This window comes from Oncorhynchus mykiss, chromosome 11, assembly GCF_057628025.1.
Source record: "Oncorhynchus mykiss isolate SJ-2025 chromosome 11, ASM5762802v1, whole genome shotgun sequence".
In the NCBI taxonomy this organism is placed as follows: domain Eukaryota; kingdom Metazoa; phylum Chordata; class Actinopteri; order Salmoniformes; family Salmonidae; genus Oncorhynchus; species Oncorhynchus mykiss.
This window is the reverse complement of record NC_143032.1, coordinates 44508102-44535466: the sequence shown is the minus strand read 5'-3', so window position 1 is coordinate 44535466 and position 27365 is coordinate 44508102. Positions and strand designations below refer to the sequence as shown.

The 27365-nt window shown below is 47.6% G+C and overlaps 1 protein-coding gene and 1 long non-coding RNA gene across 2 annotated transcripts in view; one reads left to right on the top strand and one right to left on the bottom strand.

Moving 5' to 3' along the window:
• Nucleotides 1–27365, top strand: part of kiaa0825 (KIAA0825 ortholog) — a 169847-nt gene that overhangs the window by 27398 nt on the left and 115084 nt on the right. The window contains exons 5-9 of the mRNA XM_021620901.3: nucleotides 17681–17854; nucleotides 19118–19206; nucleotides 19387–19611; nucleotides 23818–24095; nucleotides 26964–27114. Coding sequence (XP_021476576.3) covers nucleotides 17681–17854; nucleotides 19118–19206; nucleotides 19387–19611; nucleotides 23818–24095; nucleotides 26964–27114 — 917 coding nt within the window. The remainder of the gene's footprint in view (nucleotides 1–17680; nucleotides 17855–19117; nucleotides 19207–19386; nucleotides 19612–23817; nucleotides 24096–26963; nucleotides 27115–27365) is intronic.
• On the bottom strand, nucleotides 20448–22553 carry LOC149979591 (uncharacterized). Its single transcript, XR_016484493.1, has 3 exons — nucleotides 22451–22553; nucleotides 20809–20984; nucleotides 20448–20544 (listed from the first exon to the last, which is right to left on the bottom strand). It is a non-coding gene; the product is annotated as an uncharacterized LOC149979591 (long non-coding RNA).

Sequence of the window (27365 nt, the reverse complement as noted above, 5' to 3'; positions counted from 1 at the left end):
CTTGGGAACAGGAACAATGGTGGCCCTCTTGAAGCATGTGGGAACAGCAGACTGGTATAGGGATTGATTGAATATGTCCGTAAACACACCGGCCAGCTGGTCTGCGCATGCTCTGAGGGCGCGGCTGGGGATGCCGTCTGGGCCTGCAGCCTTGCGAGGGTTAACACGTTTAAATGTCTTACTCACCTCGGCTGCAGTGAAGGAGAGACCGCATGTTTTCGTTGCAGGCCGTGTCAGTGGCACTGTATTGTCCTCAAAGCGGGCAAAAAAGTTATTTAGTCTGCCTGGGAGCAGGACATCCTGGTCCGTGACTGGGCTGGATTTCTTCCTGTAGTCCGTGATTGACTGTAGACCCTGCCACATGCGTCTTGTGTCTGAGCCGTTGAATTGAGATTCTACTTTGTCTCTGTACTGACGCTTAGCTTGTTTGATAGCCTTGCGGAGGGAATAGCTGCACTGTTTGTATTCGGTCATGTTACCAGACACCTTGCCCTGATTAAAAGCAGTGGTTCGCGCTTTCAGTTTCACGCGAATGCTGCCATCAATCCACGGTTTCTGGTTAGGGAATGTTTTAATCGTTGCTATGGGAACGACATCTTCAACGCACGTTCTAATGAACTCACACACCGAATCAGCGTATTCGTCAATGTTGTTGTCTGACGCAATACGAAACATGTCCCAGTCCACGTGGTGGAAGCAGTCTTGGAGTGTGGAGTCAGCTTGGTCGGACCAGCGTTGGACAGACCTCAGCGTGGGAGCCTCTTGTTTTAGTTTCTGTCTGTAGGCAGGGATCAACAAAATGGAGTCGTGGTCAGCTTTTCCGAAAGGGGGGCGGGGCAGGGCCTTATATGCGTCGCGGAAGTTAGAGTAACAATGATCCAAGGTCTTTCCACCCCTGGTTGCGCAATCGATATGCTGATAAAATTTAGGGAGTCTTGTTTTCAGATTAGCCTTGTTAAAATCCCCAGCTACAATGAATGCAGCCTCCGGATGAATGGTTTCCAGTTTGCAAAGAGTTAAATAAAGTTTGTTCAGAGCCATCGCTGTGATTATAATCGAAGAGAATTCTCTTACTAGATAATGCGGTCTACATTTGATTGTGAGGAATTCTAAATCAGGTGAACAGAAGATTTGAGTTCCTGTATGTTTCTTTCATCACACCATGTCGCGTTAGTCATAAGGCATACGCCCCCGCCCCTCTTCTTACCAGAAAGATGTTTGTTTCTGTCAGCCCGATGTGTGGAGAACCCGTTGGCTGCACCGCTTCGGATAGAGTCTCTCCAGTGAGCCACGTTTCCGTGAAGCAAAGAACGTTACAGTCTCTGATGTCCCTCTGGAATGCTACCCTTGCTCGGATTTCATCAACCTTGTTGTCAAGAGACTGGACATTGGCAAGAAGAATGCTAGGGAGTGGTGCACGGTGTGCCCGTCTCCGGAGTCTGACCAGAAGACCGCCTCGTTTCCCTCTTTTTCGGAGTTGTTTTTTTTTGGGGTCGCTGCATGGAATCCACTCCGTTGTCCTGTTTGTAAGGCAGAACACAGGATCCGCGTCGCGAAAAACATATTCTTGGTAGTACTGATGGTGAGTTGATGCTGATCTTATATTCAGTAGTTCTTCTCGACTGTAATGTAATGAAACCTAAGATGACCTGGGGTACTAATGTAAGAAATAACACGTAAAAAAACAAAAAACTGCATAGTTTCCTAGGAACGCGAAGCGAGGCGGCCATCTCTGTCGGCGCCGGAAGTTAGAGGGACACTGATTAATAACATCTGCATAGTAAATAGTAACTTACTTATTATTAGTATTACTGTAATGACTATTATTGTTATTACTATTATTATTGTTGTTCATCATTCCAAATAGTAGTGGTATGGATAGTAGGGTGATGGTAATGATAGCAGTTTAATGGTGGTGGTGGTAGTAGTAGCAATGATGATAGTAATTGTAGTACTGATGTAAAGATGACAGTTATTTAGTCATAAGTTAGTTATAGCTTCATTTTCCATGTTTATCTTTTTACATTTATTGCAATTCTACTATATTGTTGTTATTTTTGTATTTCATTTTGTATTATTATTTACTACCATTTTATATTATTGTTTGTTATTGTTTATAATTTTATTACAATGTATACTGTATACATTGTTGCTTTGGCAATATTGACACAATGTTTTTCATGCCAATAAAGCAGCTTGAATTTGAGAGAGAGAGAGAGAGAGAGAGAGAGAGAGAGAGAGAGAGAGAGAGAGAGAGAGAGAGAGAGAGAGAGAGAGAGAGAGAGAGAGAGAGAGAGAGAGAGAGAGAGAGAGAGAGAGAGAGAGAGAGAGAGAGAGAGAGAGAGAGAGAGAGAGAGAGAGAGAGAGAGAGAGAGGAGAGAGAGAGAGAGAGAGAGAGAGATTTTCAGGATCCCCATTATCTGCTGTATAGAAACACCATTTACATAAGTATTCCCTCCCCTTAACATGTTAGAATCACAGCTGGCAGCGATTACAGATGTGGATTTTTCTGGGTAAGTTTCTAAAGTGCTTTGCACACCTGGATTGTACAATATTTGCACATTATTTTATTTTTAATTCTTCTTGAATTGTTCTGGTGGAAAACAGACTGAAACAAGTTGTCCTCTAGGATTTTGCCTGTGTTTAGCGCTATTCTGTTTCTTTTCATCCTAAAAAACTCCCTACCCCTTGCCCATGACATACCCATAACATGATGCAGCCACCACCATGCTTGTAAATCTGAAGAGTGGTACTCAGTGATGTGTTGTGTTTTCCCCAAACATAATGCTTTGTATTCAGGACATGCCCATTTCTTAAAAGTTTAAGTGCCAGTTTTGTCAGTATTTATTAACCTCTCTAGGGTAGGTGAGAAGGCTAACGTCCCACCAGGCCAACATCCGGTGAAACTGCAGAGAGCTATAACATTCTAAATACACCATTTGTTATAGTAAACATTCTTGTAAATACATGCATCTTACATCATTTAAAAGATGAACGTCTTATTATTCCAGCCGCTGTGTCAGATTTCAAAAAGGCTTTACTGCGAACGCAAACATGCTATTTTCTGAGGACGGCGCCACGCACACACAAGTATTACTAGCATTTTCCAACCAAGCATTAGCGTTGTGAAAGTCAGAAATAACAATATGTTCGTTTTGTTTGATAAAATACATTTTTATATCCTAACACAAAACTTTTGTAAACCGTTTGCGTCAGGATTTCCGTCTCATTCAACTTTGGAAGATGAGTTCGTGGTAATTACACACACTAAACAAACGTTTATCCAGTCATGGTTGGTTTCATTGCAATCCTCTGGTTGTTACTAACACAACCATACTTGATGGTTCTTTTCCCGGGACGTATTGACCGTAACAAACCGATTTGAAGACACCAATCAATGACATCACCGGTCTATCGTTGATTGACTGTATTTTGGCCCAATTTTGGCCCAATGAAATCTAGCCTGGAAGATAGCCAATGAGCTGAGGTAAACGGCAATATGTAATGGTTATACGTTTGAAGACCAGCCTTTGTCGTAAACTCTGGCGTAAGAGAGATTCATTCGCCATTGCAAATCCTACTTGACGAAGCCATGGGTGTTACGCATATGAGTACATATTCAATAGCATTTTCAACAAGTTTATATATTTAAAACATGCCGAATAAATCAGGAAAAGCTAAAACAAAGTCTAGGTATACAGATTTAACCAAATTATAGAGGAAATAGATAGATACAGCGAGACCGAGTTGCTTCAGGAAGATGAATCTTTCAGCGAAGCCAGTTTTGACTCCCAGGCAGAAGACATGTTTCTGCATGGCGAGGATGCCATGCTGGATTGGTAAATTCTAATGCTAATGTCATTGTTTGAAATTAATAATATCAAATATTATTCATTTGAGATTTTATTTTATTTGCAATATATAAAAATATAATCTGTAATGAAATGTGTGTGTGTGTGTGTGTGTGTGTGTGTGTGTGTGTGTGTGTGTGTGTGTGTGTGTGTGTGTGTGTGTGTGTGTGTGTGTGTGTGTGTGTGTGTGTGTGTGTGTGTGTGTGTGTGTGTGTGTGTGTGTGTGTGTGATATATTTTCAAAATGTATTTTACATAAACATGGAATGGAACAGCTCTTCACCATAGTGATTATGTTCCCTGTACTCTCTATATATATCTGTTTATTTTACGTGTTGATACAGGGCTCATACGTGAAAGTATTGTTACTGATTTAAAAAAATATATTTGACAGTGGCAGTGATTCTGATTATGAGCCGCCAATGTCTAGGTGTCCATCTCCCTCTGAAGCTGGTTCATCCAGCCGGACCCCCGCTGTCTCCGGCTCCACACCTACCTGGCCATCTAGAGATGTGAAGTCAGTGACATAGAAGAGGAGGTGGGGAAGAGAGAAACCTGCAGACAGAGGGCCAGAGGATCATTGGCACTCTGTGTTAGAAGATGATGTGGAACCAAATCCACCAGTTTTTAGACCCAAAAGGCAGCCAGGACCTCAACTAGACATGACTGCAAAGTACAGCCCCCTTCAACTTTTTCAACTGTTTTTCACCTCGTCAGTTGTTGGCTCCCTGGTGGCGAACACCAATAAGTACGGGGCTAAGAAGCAGGAAAGAAAGAAAGAGGCATGGAAGACCATTTCCATGTCAGACGTTTTCTGCTACTTTTCAATGGTCATTTACATGGGGCTGGTGAAGTTGAAAACTCTAAGGGACTACTGGAAAACGTCAGCTCTCTATCAACTGCCTTTCCCCATGACTGCCATGTCTTGTAAAAGGTTTCTGACTATCTCACGGGCGCTTCACATCAGTGACCCAGAAGTTGATGGGGAGAATGACAAGAAGAGAGGCACACCAAGTTTTGATAGGCTGTGCAAAATCAAACCTCTCTACCCCAACATCGTTGAGGCCTGCAAGACCTATTTTCAGCCCACCCAAAACCTGTCCATCGATGAGAGGATGGTAGCCTCAAAGGCCAGAATCAGCCTCAAACAATACATGCGTAACAAACCAACCAAATGGGGTTACAAACTGTTTGTTTTGGCTGATTCTGTGTGTGCCTACACTTGCATTTTTTTTGTTTATGAGGGGAAAAACAGTTTTGCTACCGGTAATGGACTGAGTTATGATTCCGTTATGGAGTTATTGGATTTACAACTGCTGGGGAAGGGCTACAAACTGTTTGTGCACAACTTCTACACAAGCCCTGCCCTGTTTACAGAGGTGAGGAAGCGGGATATGTGGGCTTGTGGCACCATTCGGACCAACAGAGTGGGCTTTCCAAAGACAAAGGTGAACTACATGCCTAAGCGGGCTGAGCAGGGTACCATGTGATGGATCCGTGAAGATGGCCTGCTCTTTGTGGATGGACACCAGAGAGGTGGTCATGTGCTCCAGTATCCACAAGTCCTTCAGTGGAGATCACTTCGTCAGGCGTGTGAAGGACGGTAGCGGGGCATGGACCACAAATAATGTCCCCATTCCAGCTGCTGTGAAGGACTACAACAAGAGCATGGGAGGTGTGGACCTGTCAGATGCACTGATAGGAGACTACAATGTTCTCCACAAGACCATGAAATGGTACAATACATTTTTCTATCATCTCATTGACATTGCTGTGGTGAATGCCTTCATCCTCCAGAAGGAAATGGCTAAGAGCTGTGGACAGCTCCCCATCTCACAGCTAGCCTTCAGGGAGCTGCTCATCCAGGAGCTTGCTAGCTACAGCAAGTCCACTGTAGCACCTTCTGTCCCCTCTACCTCTGTCCCTTCTGCTCCAACCAGTGGTGTTCACCTGCCCAGATTCATCTCTGCAGGCATGAATGTGCTTCAGGGCAAAAAGGGCAAAGTCGGGAGACGTCGTTGTGCCCTTTGTCACAGGAAATGCCCCAACGACATCACCTGCACCACCTGTTCAGTAAGCCTTTGCTTTACAGCAGAAAGAGATTGCTATGGGCCATGGCACCAGCAGCACAATATTGTGAAGAGGACTGAAGGTCTTCACAATATTGTAAATAGAAAATATGTAAATAGTTACCCTTGTTAATTGTTTGTTTTATTATTATTATTATATATATATTTGTTATATATATATATATATATATATATATATATATATATATATATATATATATATAAAATATATATATGTAAAAAAATAAATATATATATACAATGCTCAAAGAAATAAAGGGAACACTAAAATAACACATCCTAGATCTGAATGAATGAAATATTCTTATTAAATACTTTTTTCTTTACATAGTTGAATGTGCTGACAACAAAATCACACAAAAATGATCAATGGAAATCAAATTTATCAACCCATGGAGGTCTGGATTTGGAGTCACACTCAAAATTAAAGTGGAAAACCACACTACAGGCTGATCCAACTTTGATGTAATGTCCTTAAAACAAGTCAAAATGAGGCTCAGTAGTGTGTGTGGCCTCCACGTGCCTGTATGACCTCCCTACAACGCCTGGGCATGCTCCTGATGAGGTGGCGGATGGTCTCCTGAGGGATCTCCTCCCAGACCTGGACTAAAGCATCCGCCAACTCCTGGACAGTCTGTGGTGCAACGTGGCGTTGGTGGATGGAGCGAGACATGATGTCCCAGATGTGCTCAATTGGATTCTGGTCTGGGGAACGGGCGGGCCAGTCCATAGCATCAATGCCTTCCTCTTGCAGGAACTGCTGACACACTCCAGCCACATGAGGTCTAGCATTGTCTTGCATTAGGAGGAACCCAGGGCCAACCACTCCAGCATATGGTCTCACAAGGGGTCTGAGGATCTCATCTCGGTACCTAATGGCAGTGAGGCTACCTCTGGCGAGCACATGGAGGGCTGTGCACCATGACTGACCCACCGCCAAACCGGTCATGCTGGAGGATGTTGCAGGCAGCAGAACGTTCTCCAAGGCGTCTCCAGACTGTCACGTCTGTCACATGTGCTCAGTGTGAACCTGCTTTCATCTGTGAAGAGCACAGGGTGCCAGTGGCGAATTTGCCAATCTTGGTGTTCTCTGGCAAATGCCAAACACCCTGCACGGTGTTGGGCTGTAAGCACAACCCCCACCGGTGGACGTCGGGCCCTCATACCACCCTCATGGAGTCTGTTTCTGACCGTTTGAGCAGACACATGCACATTTGTGGCCTGCTGGAGGTCATTTTGCAGGGCTCTGGCAGTGCTCCTCCAGCTCCTCCTTGCACAAAGGCGGAGGTAGCGGTCCTGCTGCTGGGTTGTTGCCCTCCTACGGCCTCCTCCATGTCTCCTGATGTACTGGCCTGTCTCCTGATAGCACCTCCATGCTCTGGACACTACTCTGACAGACACAGCAAACCTTCTTGCCACATCTCGCATTGATGTGCCATCCTGGATGAGCTGCACTACCTGAGCCACTTGTGTGGGTTGTAGACTCCGTCTCATGCTACCACTAAAGTGAAAGCACCGCCAGCATTCAAAAGTGACCAAAACATCAGCCAGGAAGCATAGGAACTGAGAAGTGGTCTGTGGCCCCTACCTGCAGAACCACTCCTTTATTGGGGGTGTCTTGCTAAATGCCTATAATTTCCACCTGTTGTCTATTCCATTTGCACAACAGCATGTGAAATGTATTGTCAATCAGTGTTGCTTCCTAAGTGGACAGTTTGATTTCACAGAAGTGTGATTGACTTTGAGTTACATTGTGTTGTTTAAGTGTTCCCTTTTTTTTTTGAGCAGTGTATATATATATTTCTTTTTTTTGAGGGGGGGGGGGGGGGTGTTAGAATAGCATTTATGTATTTTGTATATAGTTCTTTCCATCAAAATGTATCACTGTACCAATTCGGCCACTTGGGTACATGTGGGTACATTTGTGTGGGACACCTGGGTGTCTTCATGTAGCTCGCTCATTTTTGAAGTCATCTGTCTAAAACTTTGCTCAGCTATTGTTGCCATCTTATGTTCTTCATTTAAACCACCCCCAGCATCCTAAATGTATGTTTGGCTGTTCTTGGTCATTTGAAAGATGATGCAGCAACAATAAAAAACAGAAAATGTATGTTTATTTCCTTGTATTTTCTTCTACCAGATCTATTGTGTTATATTCTCCTACATTCAATTCACATTTCCACAAAATTCAGAGTGTTTCCTTTCAAATGATACCAAGAATATGCATATCCTTGCCTCTGGGCCTGAGCTACAGGCAGTTAGATTAGGATATGTCTTTAGGCAGAAATTAAGAAGAAGGTGGGGGGTACCCCAAAGAAGTTAAATTACTCCGTTTATACCAAGTATGTTCTCCTGTGCCTGACTTCCCTGACACCAACACGCACCCCTTACAAGGACACGTGTATCTTTGTAGTGACTGGGACTATTAATACACCATCCAAAGTGCAATAACTTTACCATGCTCAAAGGGATATTCAATTTGTTCCCCCCATCTTCCAATAGGTGCCCTTCTTAACGAGGCATTGGAAAACCTCCCTAGTTTGTGTGGTTGAATCTGTGTTTGAAATTCATTGCTTGACTGAGGGACCTTACAGATAATTGTACTGTATGTGTAGGGCACAAAGATGAGGTAGTTATTCAAAAATCATGTTAAACACTGTTATTGCAAACAGAGTGAGTCCATCAATTTATTATGTGACTTGTTAAGCAAATGTTTACTCCAGAACTTATTTAGGCTTGCCATAACAAAGGGATTGAATACTTATTGACTCAAGACATTTCAGCTTTTCATTTTTAAATAATTAGCAAACATTTCTAAAAAACATAATTTCACTTTTGTAAAGCTCGTCTGATGAAGAAGGACCAAAGCGCAGCACGTGTTCATGATATTTATTTAAATCTCAACACTAGAACTAAAATAACAAAGGGAGAAACAAACCGTTCTGTAAGGTAACTAAAACTATACAGAAAACAACTACCCACAAACCCAGGTGGGAAAAAGGCTACCTATGTATGATTGTCAATCAGAGCCAACGATAGACAGCTGCCTCTGATTGAGAACCACACACGGCCAAACACAAAGAAATGGAAAACATCAAAATAAAGAAACCAGAATGCCCACCCTAGTCACACCCTGGCCTAACTAAAATAGAGAATAAAAGCCTCTCTATGGCCAGGGCGTGACTGTAACGTTCTGAGTGTAGTGGGTGAGAAGTCAGGCGCAGGAAGCAGAGAGTTCAGGGGAGTGCTATTTTAATGCACCACAACGGTGAACATAAGCCAACCCCACGAAAACACAGGGCGTAAACAAAACAAACGCCCCAAACAGGGGGACTTAAACGGTCCAGAAAAGACCCACGAAATGGGAAAGCACGTAACTCACAGACGTGCACACAAGTTTACACAACACAGAAGGTCACAATAATTAATCCCGCACAAGGAACCAGGCGGGCCGGCTGACTAAATAAAGCCTCACTAATTATACAGAATTCAAAACAGGTGCACTCAATGAACACATAAGGGAGGGGGAGGAAATAATCAGTGGCAGCTAGTAGGCCGGCGACGACGACCGCCGAGCGCCACCCGAACGGGAAGGGGAGCCACCTTCGGTCGGAGTCGTGACAGTACCCCCCCCTTGACGCGCGGCTCCCGCAGCGCGCCGACACCGGCCTCGAGGTCGACCCGGAGGACGAGGCGCAGGGCGCTCCGGATGGAGGCGATGGAAATCCCTCAACATTGACGGATCCAAAATGTCCCCCACCGGTACCCAGCACCTCTCCTCCGGACCGTACCCCTCCCAGTCCACGAGGTACTGCAGGCCCCTCACCCGGCGTCTCAAGTCCAGAATGGCCCGTATCGTATACACCGGGGACCCCTCGATGTCCAGAGGGGGAGGAGGGACCTCCGGCACCTCACCGTCCTGTAGGGGACCAGCTACCACCGGCCTGAGGAGAGACACATGAAACGAGGGGTTAATACGATAATAGGAAGGGAGTTGTAATCGATAACACACCTCGTTTATTCTCCTCAGGACTTTGAAAGGCCCTACACACTGCGGCCCAAGCTTCCGGCAGGGCAAGCGGAGGGGCAGGTTTCGGGTCGAGAGCCAGACCCTGTCCCCCGGTACAAACACGGGGGCCTCACTGCGGTGGCGGTCAGCACTCCTTTTCTGCCGTCCACTAGCTTGTTGAAGGGATTCCCGGACGGCCCTCCAGGTCTCTTTGGAGCGCTGCACCCATTCCTCCACCGCAGGAGCCTCGGTCTGGCTCGGATGCCACGGTGCCAGGACCGGCTGGTACCCCAACACACACTGAAAAGGGGACACATTAGTAGAGGAGTGGCGTAGTGAGTTCTGGGCCATTTCGGCCCAGGGGATGTACCTCGCCCACTCCCCTGGCCGGTCCTGGCAGTACGACCGCAGAAACCTACCCACCTCCTGGTTTACTCTCTCCACCTGCCCATTACTTTCGGGGTGATAACCGGAGGTCAGGCTGACCGAGACCCCCAGACGCTCCATGAACGCCCTCCATACTCGGGACGTGAACTGGGGGCCCCGATCAGAAACGATGTCCTCCGGCACCCCGTAGTGCCGGAAGACGTGGGTGAATAATGCCTCCGCAGTCTGTAGGGCTGTAGGGATACCGGGCAACGGGAGGAGACGGCAGGACTTAGAGAACCGATCCACAATCACCAGAACCGTGGTGTTCCCCTGAGACGGGGGAAGATCGGTCAGGAAGTCTACGGATAGATGTGACCATGGCCGTTGTGGAACGGGGAGGGGTTGTAACTTCCCTCTAGGAAGGTGCCTAGGAGCCTTACTCTGGGCGCATACTGAACAGGAGGAGACATAAACCTTAACGTCCCTAGCCAAGGTAGGCCACCAATACCTCCCCCGAAGGCTTCCTATTGTCCTCCTCACCCCAGGGTGACCCGAGGAGGGTAGGACGTGAGCCCACCGAATCAGTTGGTCCCGAACACCAAGCGGCACGTACTTCTGCCCCGCCGGACACTGAGGAGGCGCGGGTTCAGCCCGTAACGCCCGCTCGATGTCCGAGTCCACCTCCCATACCACCGGTGCTATCAGCTTTGAGGCGGGAAGGATGGGAGTAGGTTCGGTGGACCTATCCTCTGTGTCGTAAAGGCGGGACAGTGCATCCGCTTTCACGTTCTGGGAGCCCGGTCTATACGATAAAGTGAACCGGAATCGGGTAAAAAATATGGCCCACCTTGCCTGACGCGGGTTCAGTCTCCTAGCTGCCCGAATATACTCCAGATTTTGGTGGTCGGTCCAGATGAGAAAGGGGTGCTTAGCCCCCTCAAGCCAGTGTCTCCACACCTTCAGAGCCCTGACCACCGCTAACAACTCCCGGTCACCCACATCATAGTTACGCTCCGCTGGGCTGAGCTTCCTCGAGAAGAAAGCGCAGGGGCGGAGTTTTGGTGGCGTACCCGAGCGCTGTGATAGCACGGCACCCACCCCAGCCTCGGACGCATCCACCTCCACTATGAATGCTAGAGAGGGGTCCGGATGGGCCAACACGGGTGCATCCGTGAACAGCGCCTTCAACTTGTTGAAAGCTCCGTCCGCCTCTGCTGACCACCGCAACCGCACCGGACCCCCCTTCAGCAGTGAGGTAATTGGAGCCGCTACCTGGCCAAAACCCCGGATAAACCTCCGGTAGTAGTTGGCAAAACCCAAAAACCGCTGCACCTCTTTTACCGTGGTCGGAGTCGGCCAATTACGCACGGCCTTACTGCGGTCACCCTCCATCTCCACCCCCGAGGTGGAAATGCGATAACCCAGAAAGGAGACGGCTCGTTTGGAGAACACACACTTCTCAGCCTTGACGTATAGGTCATGCTCCAGCAGTCTACCAAGCACCCTGCGTACCAGAGACACATGCGCGGCGTGAGTGGCTGAGTAGATCAGAATATCATCGATATAAACAACTACTCCCTGCCTGTGCAGGTCCCTGAGAATATCGTCTACAAAGGATTGAAAAACGGCTGGAGCATTCTTTAACCCATACGGCATGACGCAGTACTCATAGTGGCCCGATGTGGTACTAAATGCGGTTTTCCACTCGTCTCCCTTCCGAATACGCACCAGGCTATACGCGCTCCTGAGATCCAATTTTGTGAAGAACTGCGCTCCCTGAAATGATTCCACTGCCGTAGCAATGAGAGGTAGTGGGTAGCTGAATCCCACCGTGATGGCATTTAGACCTCTATAATCAATACACGGACGCAAACCTCCCTCCTTTTTCCTCACAAAAAAGAAACTCGAGGAGATGGGTGAGATGGAGGACCGAATGTACCCCTGTCCCAGAGACTCCGTGATATATGTCTCCATAGCCAACGTCTCCTCCTGGGATAATGGGTACACGTGACTCTTGGGAAGCGCAGCGTCTACCTGGAGATCTATCGCACAATCCCTTCCCGGTCGATGTGGTGGTAATTTAGTCGCCTTCTTTTTACTGAAAGCGATTGCCAAATCGGCATACTCGGGGGGAATGCACACCGTGGGACCCTGGTCTGGACTCTCCACCGACGTGGCACCGATGGAAACTCCCAGACACCTTCCAGAACACTCCTCTGACCACCCCTGGAGAACCCCCTGTCTCCACGAAATTTTAGGATTGTGCCGGGCCAGCCAGGGAATCCCTAGCACCACTGGAAACGCAGGCGCATCAATAATGTAGAGACTGATAAACTCCCTATGATTCCCCTGCGTTACCATGTCCAGTGGAACCGTGGTCTCCCTGACCACCCCTGACCCTAATGGCCGGCTATCTAGGGAGTGCACGGGAAAGGGAGAATCTATCGGCACAAGCGGAACACCTAATTTAATAGCGAGTCCGCGATCCATAAAGTTCCCAGCTGCGCCTGAATCGACTAGCGCCCTATGCTGGGAAGAGGGGAAAAATTTAAGGAAAAAAATCAAGACAAACATGTGACCAACAGGGGGTTCTGGGTGAGTTTGGTGCTGACTCACCTGGGGTGATCGAGAAATGTTCCGCCTGCCATCTCGACTCCCAGACGGACCCCCCCAGCACCGATCGGCCGTGTGTCCTCTCCGACCACAGCTGGTGCAGAGGGAGCCTCCTCCTCCGGTACCCCTCGGCACAGTCCCTCCCAACTCCATCGGAACGGGAGTGACGGTGCTGGGTGGTGGAACACACAGGACCCTCTCCGAACGCCCGCGGGCAGCCAGCAGATTGTCCAGTCGGATGGACATGTCAATTAGCTCATCCAGGGAAAGAGCGGTGTCCCGACACGCTAGCTCCCTGCGGACGTCCTCCCGGAGACTACACCGGTAATGGTCGATAAGAGCCCTGTCGTTCCACCCAGATCCTGCTGCCAAGGTCCGGAACTCCAACGCGTAATCCTGGGCGCTCCTCTTCTCCTGCCGGAGATGGAATAGTCGCTCTCCCGCTGCTCGGCCATCTGGAGGGTGGTCAAACACTGCGCGGAAGCGGCGGGAAAACTCTGGGTAGTGCTCCTTCGCTGAGTCTGGGCCATTCCAGACTGCGTTCGCCCACTCCAGAGCACGACCCGTGAGACAGGAGATGAGGACACTCACCCTCTCCGCTCCCGAGGGAGTGGGTCTGACGGTGGCTAGGTACAGTTCCAGCTGGAGTAAGAACCCCTGGCACCCCGCCGCCGCTCCATCATAGACCCTCGGGAGCGTAAGACGGAGGGTGCTGGAGTCGGGAGATGGGGAGTCCTGAGGGGGGGGAGCCGAAGGTGGAGAGAGGAGACCACTTCTCTCCCATCGGTCCATTCTCTCCATCACTTGATCCATAGCCGTTCCGATCCGATGGAGAACGGTGGTATGATGTAGAACCCTTTCCTCCATCGATGGGAGGGGATTGGCTGTTGCTCCTGCTGACTCCATTCCTCAGGGTGCGGGATTCTGTAACGTTCTGAGTGTAGTGGGTGAGAAGTCAGGCGCAGGAAGCAGAGAGTTCAGGGGAGTGCTATTTTAATGCACCACAACGGTGAACATAAGCCAACCCCACGAAAACACAGGGCGTAAACAAAACAAACGCCCCAAACAAGGGGACTTAAACGGTCCAGAAAAGACCCACGAAATGGGAAAGCACGTAACTCACAGACGTGCACACAAGTTTACACAACACAGAAGGTCACAATAATTAATCCCGCACAAGGAACCAGGCGGGCCGGCTGACTAAATAAAGCCTCACTAATTATACAGAATTCAAAACAGGTGCACTCAATGAACACATAAGGGAGGGGGAGGAAATAATCAGTGGCAGCTAGTAGGCCGGCGACGACGACCGCCGAGCGCCACCCGAACGGGAAGGGGAGCCACCTTCGGTCGGAGTCGTGACAGTGACAACTTTGACATTATGGGGTAATGGGTGTTGCCCAGTGACACAACCTCTAAATGTAATCCATTTTGAATTATTACACAACAAAATGTTGTGTAACCTACAAAGCATTACATGGGCTTGCTCCTATCTATCTCTCTGATTTGGTCCTGCCGTACATACCTACACGTACGCTACGGTCACAAGACGCAGGCCTCCTAATTGTCCCTAGAATTTTTAAGCAAACAGCTGGAGGCAGGGCTTTCTCCTATAGAGCTCCATTTTTATGGAACGGTCTGCCTACCCATGTCAGAGACGCAAACTCGGTCTCAACCTTTAAGTCTCTACTGAAGACTCATCTCTTCAGTGGGTCATATGATTGAGTGTAGTCTGGCCCAGGAGTGGGAGGGTGAACGGAAAGGCTCTGGAGCAACGAACCACCCTTGCTGTCTCTGCCTGGCCGGTTCCCCTCTTTCCACTGGGATTCTCTGCCTCTAACCCTATTAAAGGGGCTGAGTCACTGGCTTTACTGGGGCTCTCTCATGCCGTCCCTGGAGGAGGTGCGTCACCTGAGTGGGTTGAGTCACTGATGTGGTCATCCTGTCTGGGTTGGCGCCCCCCCCCCCCCCCCCTTAAGTTGTGCGGTGGCGGAGGTCTTTGTGGGCTATACTCAGCCTTGTCTCAGGATGGTAAGTTGGTGGTTGAAGATATCCCTCTAGTGGTGTGGGGGCTGTGCTTTGGCAAAGTGGGTGGGGTTATATCCTTCCTGTTTGGCCCTGTCCGGGGGTGTCCTCGGAGTGGGCCACAGTGTCTCCTGACCCCTCCTGTCTCAGCCTCCAGTATTTATGCTGCAGTAGTTTATGTGTCGGGGGGCTAGGGTCAGTTTGTTATATCTGGAGTACTTCTCCTGTCCTATTCGGTGTCCTGTGTGAATCTAAGTGTGCGTTCTCTAATTCTCTCCTTCTCTCTTTCTCTCTCTCGGAGGACCTGAGCCCTAGGACCATGCCCCAGGACTACCTGACATGATGACTCCTTGCTGTCCCCAGTCCACCTGGCTGTGCTGCTGCTCCAGTTTCAACTGTTCTGCCTTATTATTATTCGACCATGCTGATCATTTATGAACATTTGAACATCTTGGCCATGTTCTGTTATAATCTCCACCCGGCACAGCCAGAAGAGGACTGGCCATCCCACATATGCTCTCTCTAATTCTCTCTTTCTTTCTCTCTCTCGGAGGACCTGAGCCCTAGGACCATGCCCCAGGAATACCTGACATGATGACTCCTTGCTGTCCCCAGTCCACCTGACTGTGCTGCTGCTCCAGTTTCAACTATTCTGCCTTATTATTATTCGACCATGCTGGTCATTTATGAACATTTGAACATCTTGACCATGTTTTGTTATAATCTCCACCCGGCACAGCCAGAAGAGGACTGGCCACCCCACATAGCCTGGTTCCTCTCTAGGTTTCTTCCTAGGTTTTGGCCTTTCTAGGGAGTTTTTCCTAGCCACCGTGCTTCTTCACCTGCATTGCTTGCTGTTTGGGGTTTTAGGCTGGGTTTCTGTACAGCACTTTGAGATATCAGCTGATGTACGAAGGGCTATATAAAATAAATTTGATTGATTGATTGAATGTGGGAAAAGTCAAGGGGTGTGAATACTTTCTGAACACACTATATGTCTGTTTGACGTGTATGCAAATAGATTAGATGGTTAGGCATTTTCAACACACAAATGTTTCTTAAAAAGACTAGAAAATAAGTAGTCCATTTCTCCTCAACCCACAACCATGAAAGACTATCATGCATGTGGTTGATGTTCGTTCTGTGTGTGCAGTTAACGGCATGATGTGTTTTGAGCCGGCTGCAGCTTTGCTAGGTCTTTCCTTGCTGCACCTCACCATACTACCGGACAGTAATCAAGATGGGACAACACCAGAGCCTGAACAACTAGTACAGTTGATTTTTTTGTGTAAAAAACCCCTCCACATCGTCACAATAACTTTGTCAATATGACTTGACCATGATAATTGACCGTCCAATGTTAAACCCAGGAGTTTAGCTTCCCTCAACTTGCTCAATTGTCACACCTTTTATGTACAACTCCAGTTAAGGTTCAGGTCTAAGAGAATGCTTTGAACCGTATACAATGCTTTTGGTTTTTAGATGTATGTACGACCAGTTTATTGTTAATTACCCATCATGACACTGACTAACTCCTTGCTAAGAGTCTCAGTGAGCTCCCTGGCTGTAGGTGCTGTCTCTCTGTCTCTCAACCTGTACAGAGCGAGTGACGGGCGCGAGCGTGTGTGTGTGTGTGTGTGTGTGTGTGTGTGTGTGTGTGTGCGTGCGTGTGCGTGTGTGTGTGTGCGTGCGCGTGTGTGTGTGTGTGTGTGTCAGCCAGGTCGTCGACTCCCACTGGAAACAATTACTGAGGAGCTGCAGAGCCATGGGCCTATGCTGCTTAATCACACTCTCATACACACACAAACACACGCACGCACACATGCACACACTGCAGGCATACACACGTACTTGCACATACCAACACGCACATTTGAAGCATGAATATTGTTGCAAGGTGACCAGCGGAGCACTGGGATAATCATCTAGGAAGAGTGACGCGTGCAAATGCAAGGCGAAAGCCCTCCACAAATAAAGATATTTACCAGTCCCGACACACACTCTCGTGCATGATTAAGCCTGGAGACGAGGGAATGAGTGTGTTGTCATATTTTCCCATTTTGTTTAACAATGTGACAAAATGACATTAGGATCTAGAGGCAATAGTGTCGCAATTATTGGAAGCCTCTTCTTTTTTTTTCTCCACACTCAATCATGGCCATGCTTTTCTAACGATGGCTAATGCCGCGCTGATCCATTCCCAAATGCTTTTGCAGTGGAGGAACTCGTTTAAGCAGACACACAAAAGTATTTGTTCATGTGTCTGGGAGTACAGCAACACATTTCATCGCCGCCCATTCTTTGGCTTAATGCGGAACATCCCCTGGGTGATGGGTTTGGCAGCTTCAGAAATGGGAAATCCATATTTGCTGAGGGGGGTCATCCGCGGGTTAGGGGGAGAGGAAAAGTTTGTGCCGAGGATGTGTGACTTCGTTAGGAGAAAGTTTTTCCTTTTTTTGTTGTTGTTGGAGTGCTGGGAATTGTGCGGGAATCGATATTCATAGGGGGGTGTAAGGTTATACTAAGGTGGTAGAGGGTGTGATATGATGGAGTGGAGGTGTGTGTGCATGCGGGCGTGCGTGCGTCTGTGTGAGTGTGTTTGTGAGGGTGTGCGTGTGTGGAATACCACATGAGGTTGAATAATCCTGTAATATGAAATGACAGCCTGCTAGTGACAGATCGGCTAAAGTGGTTGTTTTCTCTGTGTAACCTCGTCCACCACAGCGCCTCTGGAGCTGCCCCCCAGGAGAGACAGGAACTTCAGCCTAACATCTCACCAGCTGAGGGTCCTGACCCAGCTAGCCTGCACTCTGCTGGGCCTGGAGAGCCAAGTGGACGAGCTGGCCACTCAACTGGCATTCATCAACTGTGCTGGGGAGACTCCCTGCAGTGTGAGAGGTACACAACCGCTACAGAAACACACACACACATACACAAACACCAGTGCATGTCTGCGTGAACTGTGAATATAGACTGCAACAGTGATGTCACATCCTTCGCAACAGTCTCCACTGATGAGACTGATGGCAGGTATCCTTATAGAGAGAGAGAGAGAGAGAGAGAGAGAGAGAGAGAGAGCACATGATGTTCAGAAGAAGAGGTCTCTTTGCACATCAGGCTGAGACAAGTCTACTCCAACACATGCACACAGAACACCAAACAACAACATTGCATGCTTTTGCACACGTAACTTGCCTGGACATACAGTCTAAACCGACGGCATATTCTCCATGTGTTATTTAAATGTGCACTTTTAACAGGGAATTATCGTGGTTGCCGTACAAGTCTTTGCCAGCCATCTCCTCTTTCCCCTCTGAACCGGAGCAGGGAAGTTAAATGAAAGCTTTTGGTGCATGTAGTAATTTCCATAAAGGTTACATTAAAAAACAAGACATGCAGAAAGGCTCGATTTACAGAGAAGTAAACAGCCTTTAAAGGGCAGTTATCCAAATCATTAATTCGAGGCAATCAAACGGCTTAATTACCAGAAATTCATCAGATGGGCTTAAAGGTCAAAAAGTGACGCGCGGGCTGCTTCCTCCCCTCTTCCGCTCTGCGCGGTCTTGTTTCGGCTAAATTGCCTCGCCTGGGGTCTCACTTTTCCGCTTCTGATTAGGAAAACGTGGCCTTGATGTGTGCTCCTTTTAATTTGTTCCCCCATACACCCGTCTTATCCTCCCCCTCACCCCCTCAAAGGATTAGCCCAGTTATGGCCGTTGCTATCTGGGTTCACATCAACTCCAAGCCCCAGATTTAGACTAATAAACCGCTCACTGTTGCATTTGACTTCAAACTTGATTTACTGCTCACGTCGTCATTTGCTTGTCACTTTTACTGATTGGTTTATGTACAGTTATGCAAGCATTATCCATGCTGCCCACCATTTACCATGGGATATTATCGTGGACATTTCAGCAATACTTGTGCCAAAGACTTCACTTCTAAGAATTATACAGTAGCTATATTTCCCGAATAGCCTATTGTCTCAAAATATGCGTTATCGATGAGTTTATGTCATGGCCTTGTCTTTAGGTTGATGGCCATTTCATTTATCTTAGCTATGGGCTTGGAGATTTGGCCAAACCCATCCATCTGAGACCATCTGAGACCTTATTCCAATGTTGAGACTCATTTGGAATCCATATCTGTTTCTGTTGATAGGAATATTGAAAAAGACCAAAGATGACATGGATATGACCACTGTCGATGGTAGCAAGACCACGGCAGAGACGCTCTTCCAGAGTCCGGAGGTGAGACTGCCCTCTGCTGCCTCGGAGGAGGAACTGCAGCTTGAGCAATAAACCATTATTCTATCAACTGCTGCTATATCACCTGATCGAACATGTTTCTGACGAATCAGTCTCTTTAGATGTTCATTTTGCCCTTTCCCCGTGTTGATTGCTTGACCTTTTGTATCTTCCTGGTCGTAGGCCATTGTTCTGGAGTTTGATTGGAGGGCTGCTTTCAGGAAGCTGGTGCCCCATATGGCTCACTGTGTCAAGGTGGTGCTGGAGGATGTGTGCACCAAGAGTCTGCAGCAGGAGGAGCTGTCACACACATCTGGCTCCGCCCACTTGGTCCTGACTAGCACACCCCACAGAGATGACTCCTCCCTCACCTGCCCAGAGAGGGACCGCCCCAAGATGGTCGCCAAGGTAAGCATAAAGATCAACACAAATATGTGGGTGATCCGTGTGAAGAAAAAGCAGGCTGTGTGACAGAGGCAGCCCTGTCTGTCTTCCCTCAGCCCAGAAGTATTTTGTCCTGCTTAAGTCCCCACCGATCAACCCTCTCTCCTCCTCAGGTCAAGATGAACCCCCCCCTCTCGTTCATCACCATCATCCCCCACTCCAAGTCTCTCTCTTACATTAGTGTTCTTCACTCATACCTTTCTCCCCCCCCCTCCCATCCATCCACATCTCTCTCTCTCCTCGTCCTCTCCTTATCTTCCTCCCTATCCTCTTCCTGATTCACCAGGTTGTAGGGTATGTGTGTTTAATGTGGCTAACACCTATGATAAGCTACACCATAAGCATTTTGATTGAACCCGCAGCGGTTTTCCTTATCTGCAATTGATCAAATTGGGGCCTAAACCTCTTTGTCCGTCCTTGCCTCATAAGAAGCCTGTGTTGTCTCCCCTCCTCCTCCTCCTCCTCCTCCTCCTTCATTTCCTCCTCCTCTCCTCTAGCCCTTTACACCGACACTCGTTTTGGCTCCTCGTTGCTAACGAGTGTCAAGACTTTGTCTCCGCTCAAGACCTGTACAACATATTTATGTGTAGGTCAACGCTTAAAATATGAGAGCCTCTCAGCTCAAAGGTTATACATGCATATGCATTGAGGAGCACCCACCGAGACCAAAGGCGAGACCTTTTTTTTTTTTGTCTCCCTTTTTTTGACATATGCGTGCATGTTTGAGGCGAGAGCAAATTACTATACAAGACCCGAGCATGAAATGTGGCCGGTTCGAAAGCATTAGCCGATCAATATTTCACTCATTCATATGCATACCTTTGTAGCTTCATCCCAGCTTCAGTTGCATGACCCGTTCGTTCCACTGCCCACATTACCATAAATAGGTACAGGTAACTGCCAAAATAGAGGAAACGCTTGAGTAAATGAGGGATTCAAAGTACAGGATATTGAAAGCAGGTGCTTTCACACGAGTGTGGTTCCTGAGTTAATTAAAGAATTAACATCCCATCATGCTTAGGGTCATGTATAAAAATGCCTAGTTGCCCATTATTTTGGCTAACATGGCTAGGTTAAAAGGGTGTGTGTGTGTGCGTGTGTGTGTGCGTGTGTGTGTGTGTGTGTGTCTGTCACCGGTTCTCAAACCAATTGAACACTTACGGGAGATTCTGGAGCAGCGCCTGAGACAGCGTTTTCCCACTACCATCAACAAAACACCAAATTCTGGAATTTCTCATGGAAGAGTGGCCTCGCATCCCTCCAATAGACTCCCGGACACTTGTACACTCTATACCAAGGTGCATTGAAGCTGTTCCGGCTCTTGGTGGCCCAACGCCCTATTGAGAGACTTTATGTTGGTGTTTCCATTATTTTAGCAGTTACCTGTGTAAGTCCGTTAGTTTGACGGCACAACGTTAACGCTTGCTCTTTCTACATTCACCCCTGCCTGTACACTCAATCTCTCAGCTGCCTGTACACTCAATCTCTCAGCTGCCTGTACACTCAATCTCTCAGCTGCCTGTAGCCTCAATCTCTCAGCTGCCTGTAGCCTCAATCTCTCAGCTGCCTATACACTCAATCTCTCAGCTGCCTGTACACTCAATCTCTCAGTTGCCTGTAGCCTCAATCTCTCAGCTGCCTGTAGCCTCAATCTCTCAGCTGCCTGTACACTCAATCTCTCAGCTGCCTGTACACTCAATCTCTCAGCTGCCTGTACACTCAATCTCTCAGCTGCCTGTAGCCTCAATCTCTCAGCTACCTGTAGCCTCAATCTCTCAGCTGCCTGTACACTCAATCTCTCAGCTGCCTGTAGCCTCAATCTCTCAGCTGCCTGTACACTCAATCTCTCAGCTGCCTGTACACTCAATCTCTCAGCTGCCTGTACACTCAATCTCTCAGCTGCCTGTACACTCAATCTCTCAGCTGCCTTTACACTCAATCTCTCAGCTGCCTGTACACTCAATCTCTCAGCTGCCTGTACACTCAATCTCTCAGCTGCCTGTACACTCAATCTCTCAGCTGCCTGTACACTCAATCTCTCAGCTGCCTGTAGCCTCAATCTCTCAGCTACCTGTAGCCTCAATCTCTCAGCTGCCTGTACACTCAATCTCTCAGCTGCCTGTACACTCAATCTCTCAGCTGCCTGTAGCCTCAATCTCTCAGATACCTGTAGCCTCAATCTCTCAGCTGCCTGTACACTCAATCTCTCAGCTGCCTGTACACTCAATCTCTCAGCTGCCTGTAGCCTCAATCTCTCAGCTGCCTGTACACTCAATCTCTCAGCTGCCTTTACACTCAATCTCTCAGCTGCCTGTACACTCAATCTCTCAGCTGCCTGTACACTCAATCTCTCAGTTGCCTGTAGCCTCAATCTCTCAGCTGCCTGTAGCCTCAATCTCTCAGCTGCCTATACACTCAATCTCTCAGCTGCCTGTACACTCAATCTCTCAGCTGCCTGTAGCCTCAATCTCTCAGCTGCCTGTAGCCTCAATCTCTCAGCTGCCTGTACACTCAATCTCTCAGCTGCCTGTACACTCAATCTCTCAGCTGCCTGTACACTCAATCTCTCAGCTGCCTGTAGCCTCAATCTCTCAGCTACCTGTAGCCTCAATCTCTCAGCTGCCTGTACACTCAATCTCTCAGCTGCCTGTACACTCAATCTCTCAGCTGCCTGTACACTCAATCTCTCAGCTGCCTGTACACTCAATCTCTCAGCTGCCTGTACACTCAATCTCTCAGCTGCCTGTAGCCTCGCGTTACAAATGTCTCATAGAAACAGAGAGTGATCCAATTCGTGCCTTACCTCTGTGTCATTTCAATCACCTTGCAGTGGAGTGCTCCTGTAAGACCTGTCGCGATCCGTATCTTCGTTCTGAGCTAGTTAAGGTTCAGTCTATAGTCCAGAGGTTCAGTCTGTAATACTGTCAGACCTCCTGCCAGTGTTACAGTAAGTCAAGTAAGGCAGTGTGAGTGTAAAACAAAATGGAGCTGAGCTGATATATCCGTGCTGCCACTATTGGAAGGGCTTTGTTATGGAGAAGGGAGAAAATACATTCAGTGTTTTTCCACACTAAGGGCAAGCCAACTCCTGCGGGAATTTAGGAAATATATGAGCGTACCTGGCCATGTTTTACTGCTTTTAAATCACCCTGGCACATAGCTCACATATAAAAAAGTAGGGTGAACTCATTCACACACGTGTGACTCTTTGGCATTCGCCTCTGTCGTTATTCTCAACGTGCTGTCAATGGGAAGGGCTGTGTGTGTGTGTGTCAGGGTGATGTCTCTGTGTCTGTCTCTCGCTCTGTGAGGTGATTAATTTGACACTGTCTTTCTACATTCTCTGGACAATCATCTCACCCCCCCCCCCCCCCCAATCCTCTTCCTCACCCTCCTCCTCCACTGAAAGCAACCAACCATCCTCCCCCAGACAGACCACACCCAGCTGCTAGGCTCCTCAAGTATCCTGTCCTTTCCAAACAGAAAGGTGCAGCACGGCCCAAACAGAAAAGTTTCCCCGGGACCCATGTGGAAAACAGGAGACGTGCTGCTTCTGCTGTCCAAGCGCTGCGGGAGGGGAACTGGAAGACGTTCAGTCACTCAAGCTCCGGCCCGGCCCGGCCCGGCACCACAGCTCCTCGCTGTTGTTCAAACTGAATCCCCACTAATAAAATGCACATTGGAGACATTCTTTCCTGGGCTGGATAGGAATAGATGTATCCTGATGTTATGAGCGGAGGTGTAGATGTGGTAGGTGATGTCTGCCAGGGGGACAGAGGTTGAGGACCAGGAGGAAGAGCTAAACACCTCTGTCACAGGAGGCTGCTGAGGGGAGGACGGCTCATAATAGTGGTTGGAATGGAACTATGTGTTCAATCTGTTTCGATACCGTTCCATTCATAATGTTAACTAACATAACTAAGAGCCCGTCCTCCACAAATTAAGGTACCACCGGTGACCTCTATAGCTTTGAACCTTGACCTTTCAGTTAGGGGCATGGCTAAGATGGGAGTGTAAAAGCAGAGAAACAAAGGGGAATGAGACGTATTGTAGTTTATAACATGCCTTCACTGAGAGGCACCTCATGTCTATGCTGTCACTCTCGCTCTCGCTTTCTCTCTCTCGTTGGCTTGGCTCTCATCTATCCCCACTCTGTTCCTCTCTGGCTAGTTCTGTGGCGACATCATGGGGGAGTGTGATGCCCTCCTGCCCCTGGCGGAGGCGTGTGGAGATGCCGCCCTCCTGGAGGTGCGCTGCAGCTTCGTGGAGGTGTGTGCCTGGGTCACGTCTGCCATCCTGGGTCGTGTGGAGGAACGGGCAGGGGAGGTGCCCTCTGCTGCCCCCTTGAAGAACCTTATTGCTCTGCTGGGCACCAGTATGTACATCCACCAACGGCTGTGTCACTATGAGGCCCAACTCAGAGAGACTAACCCCACCGCAGCCAGAGTGTGAGTCTGTTTAGACTGCGTGTGTGAGTTTGTGTACTGCGTGCGTGCATGCGTATGTGTGCAGGGGTACCTCTGTTTGTTTCCACACTCAAGAGCATAATAGTTGTATTAAACACCACCCACTCCCCTTGTTCAACAGTCCACCTTCCAACTCCCTTCTCAGTTACATAATCACTACAACCCTGTGTCATGGCCAGGGTTGGGTAGGTTACTTGCTAAATGTAATCCGTTACAGTTACTAGTTGCCTGTCTAGAATTGTAATCAGTAACGTAACTTTTGGGGTACCCAAAAGTAGTCTGATTACGTAGTCTGATTACGTGCAGTTACTTTTAGATGACTTTCCCCTCAAGAGGCTTTAGTTGAAGACAACAATGTATGTTACCAATTGAACGACATATATTGCAGGATAAGTCAATGTTAAAGTTTACATAGCTGGCCAAATGTGGATGTTCAATTTTACTTCATGGTTTGGTTCTGTGGGCTCCCGAGTGGTGCAGCGGTCTAAGGCACTGCATCTCTGTGCAAGAGGTGCTTTCTACTACAAATAATACGATTAAATTATGACTTTACATTAAAAACCAAAGTCTATCAGAATTCCAGTCATTCCAATAAATGTTATACCCCTTGATCTTCAACAATAGGACTTATATATGAAACAATAGGACCCTAAATATGAAAGTATAGATTAGCCAAATTGTTTTACCTGAGCATGACCCCAAAACTAAGGATTTATTAGCCAACCCTACTCTGTTGTCATGAAGGACTGATTGGGCTCATTGATTCGAGTTGAAAAATAAATGTGCACTCATGGAATGGCATGCTTTGAGCACTACTGAGAAGTGCTATTTACATGTGAAAAATGAATGCCATGTGCTGCTGCATTTGCTATGGGCCTTTTGTTTACCTTTTTGTTGGTGACACTTTGATATCTTGATCATTTGCAGCTGTTTAAAGGGCAAATCCACAGATGAAACAATAACGAAACGGTCAGCCCGCCTCTGTTTTGGTAAAAAGATGAGGGATGGGCCTGGAGAATTATAACCACTCTCAGATGAAGAGACAGAGCTATTGATGCAAGGACTGGCCATCCATTATATAAAAAGTATACATTTAACCATGTTACCTTTACAATGTTTACAAACATTGGAGTAAAACAAGATTCTATTTTGGGTTCTCATGGAGTGTGACAGTGGAACTAAGCTTATGAGGCATTTACAAGTTATATTCTTCAAGAATCTATGGATATATCCATTGATATATAGTTAAAGAATGAATGTAGCACCTACAGATGGCCCCTTTAAGTCTATCAAACCTGGACGAGTTTGAGCATGTGTCTATTAGGCCTATGGATTTCTTTTTTTTATCAGCATGAATTAGATTGAGCAATAAAAGCCCCATTTTTATTCCGTAGGCTGAGATCCGCACTATGAAGCTTCTGCAAGAATGTATTTTTCACTGGCTGTCCACTGGTTAAAAAACAATGATTGACAGGCAGCGTAAACTGCTTGAATTCAATCATTATTGGGTTCAAATACATATTTAGATTTGTGAACAGCCATCCAAAACAGACACAACCCGTAAGGCGCAAATGGCTAAATGGGAGAGCAGCAGTGTGATTCACATCATTGCGCTACGTAGATATCAGTAATAAGTGATATCCATATCACCGTAGACTACACCACTACTATCATCCTTACCTCCAAGAGTTTATTCAAGTTGGATCATCTTTGGACGCCGACAGCAGTCGTACCATTGGAAGACATGGCTTGGACTGTAGCCTCCAAAAGCCTATTCCTGCTCTTTTCCCGCGATCCATCAAACACATTTGGTTTGTCATCATAGTGGTCTCTGACTTGTGGTCAGACTCGCTCAGGTGGAACAAACTTAAACTTGTACCTTTTTTTCAATGCTGATTTGAATGTCATTGAGAAAACAGAGGAGTGCCAACCATTTTTTTTTTTTTAAACATCCTTTCTGAATGTAAAAGTAATCCTCAAAGTAATCATCATTACAGTACCTGTAATCAGATTACAATATTTTTGCTGCAAACATAACGGATTACAGTTACCATTTTTTGTAATCCCTTACATGTAACGGATTACATGTAATCTGTTACTCCCCAACCCTGGTCATGGCTAAAAGAAAACTGCACCTCCATGACAACAAAGATTTAAAACAAGCATAAAGCCATAAAAAGCCAGGGGGTTCACCAGACATATTTTCCAAAATATTCTGGGGGATTTATTGATGTCCAGTGTAGTTTCTCAGCCAAGGGAGATTGTCAGAGCACTGCCAAAGGTACTAAAACTTTGTAATTGAGTTGTAAAGAATCTGCATATCTGTGTGCGAGCGATGGCCTGACTGCACCGTCCGTTCGTCTGTCTGGTGGAATGGAGGAGATGTGTTGGTTTTGAAAACAGATGTTGCCTCTCAAACTGAGCCAACGGTTAAAGGCAGAGGAGAGTGAGAAGGCTACAGAGAGTCTGTGTGGCCTAGCGCTGACAGAGAGGGCTGGGGAGCAAGATGGAGAGAGTTTGGAGAGAAGGGGGTGGGCTGTTTGAAGGGGGAGGGGCTAAGAGAGAAGGGAGGGAGGGAAATAATGGAGGGGTTCTAATCACAGCCATTTGTGAATACATCTGGCAGATTTATTTACCTCCTAGTACCCCTTTTGCCACTGCACTCCACTTATCCCTCCTCAAAGTGCTTGCCCATGTGCCCTACCTCTTCCCTCACGCCCCCCACCTTCACCTGCCCTGTGGCCCCTCACCCCCTATTCTCTTGAACTGCCCCCTCCCTCCCCTTTCTTTGGCCCCTGTGCAATCCTGTTGAAAGGTATTCCTGCGTGTGTGTTGTTTGTGGCCCTGCAGCCCCATGACACTGCTGCCCATCCAGAGGTACCAGGATGTGACGGAGGGCCTGAGAGAGCAGCTGGCCAGCTACTGTGTCCAGGTGTGCACCAGCACTATCCTGCAAGACGCAGAGAGCCACCACTGGGCTGACCCCAAACCCTTCTACGAGGTGAGCTAGACCATGGTACTCTACTGTAGCAAGCGTTTCGATAATGCTCTCTGTGCTAATGGAGATTCTCTGCTGGTATTTGTCAGCAAGAGAGAGAGTAATGGAGTCTTGCAGTGTTTTTGTGTGTGTTGTGTGTCTATTCAAGGTTTTTTTTTTTTGTCGCTACAACTATGAAGAGCTCTCTCCCTCTTTAGATATATTTCCAAAATGCACTCTTTGCGTTATTAGCACCCCCTTCCACTCCCGCCCCC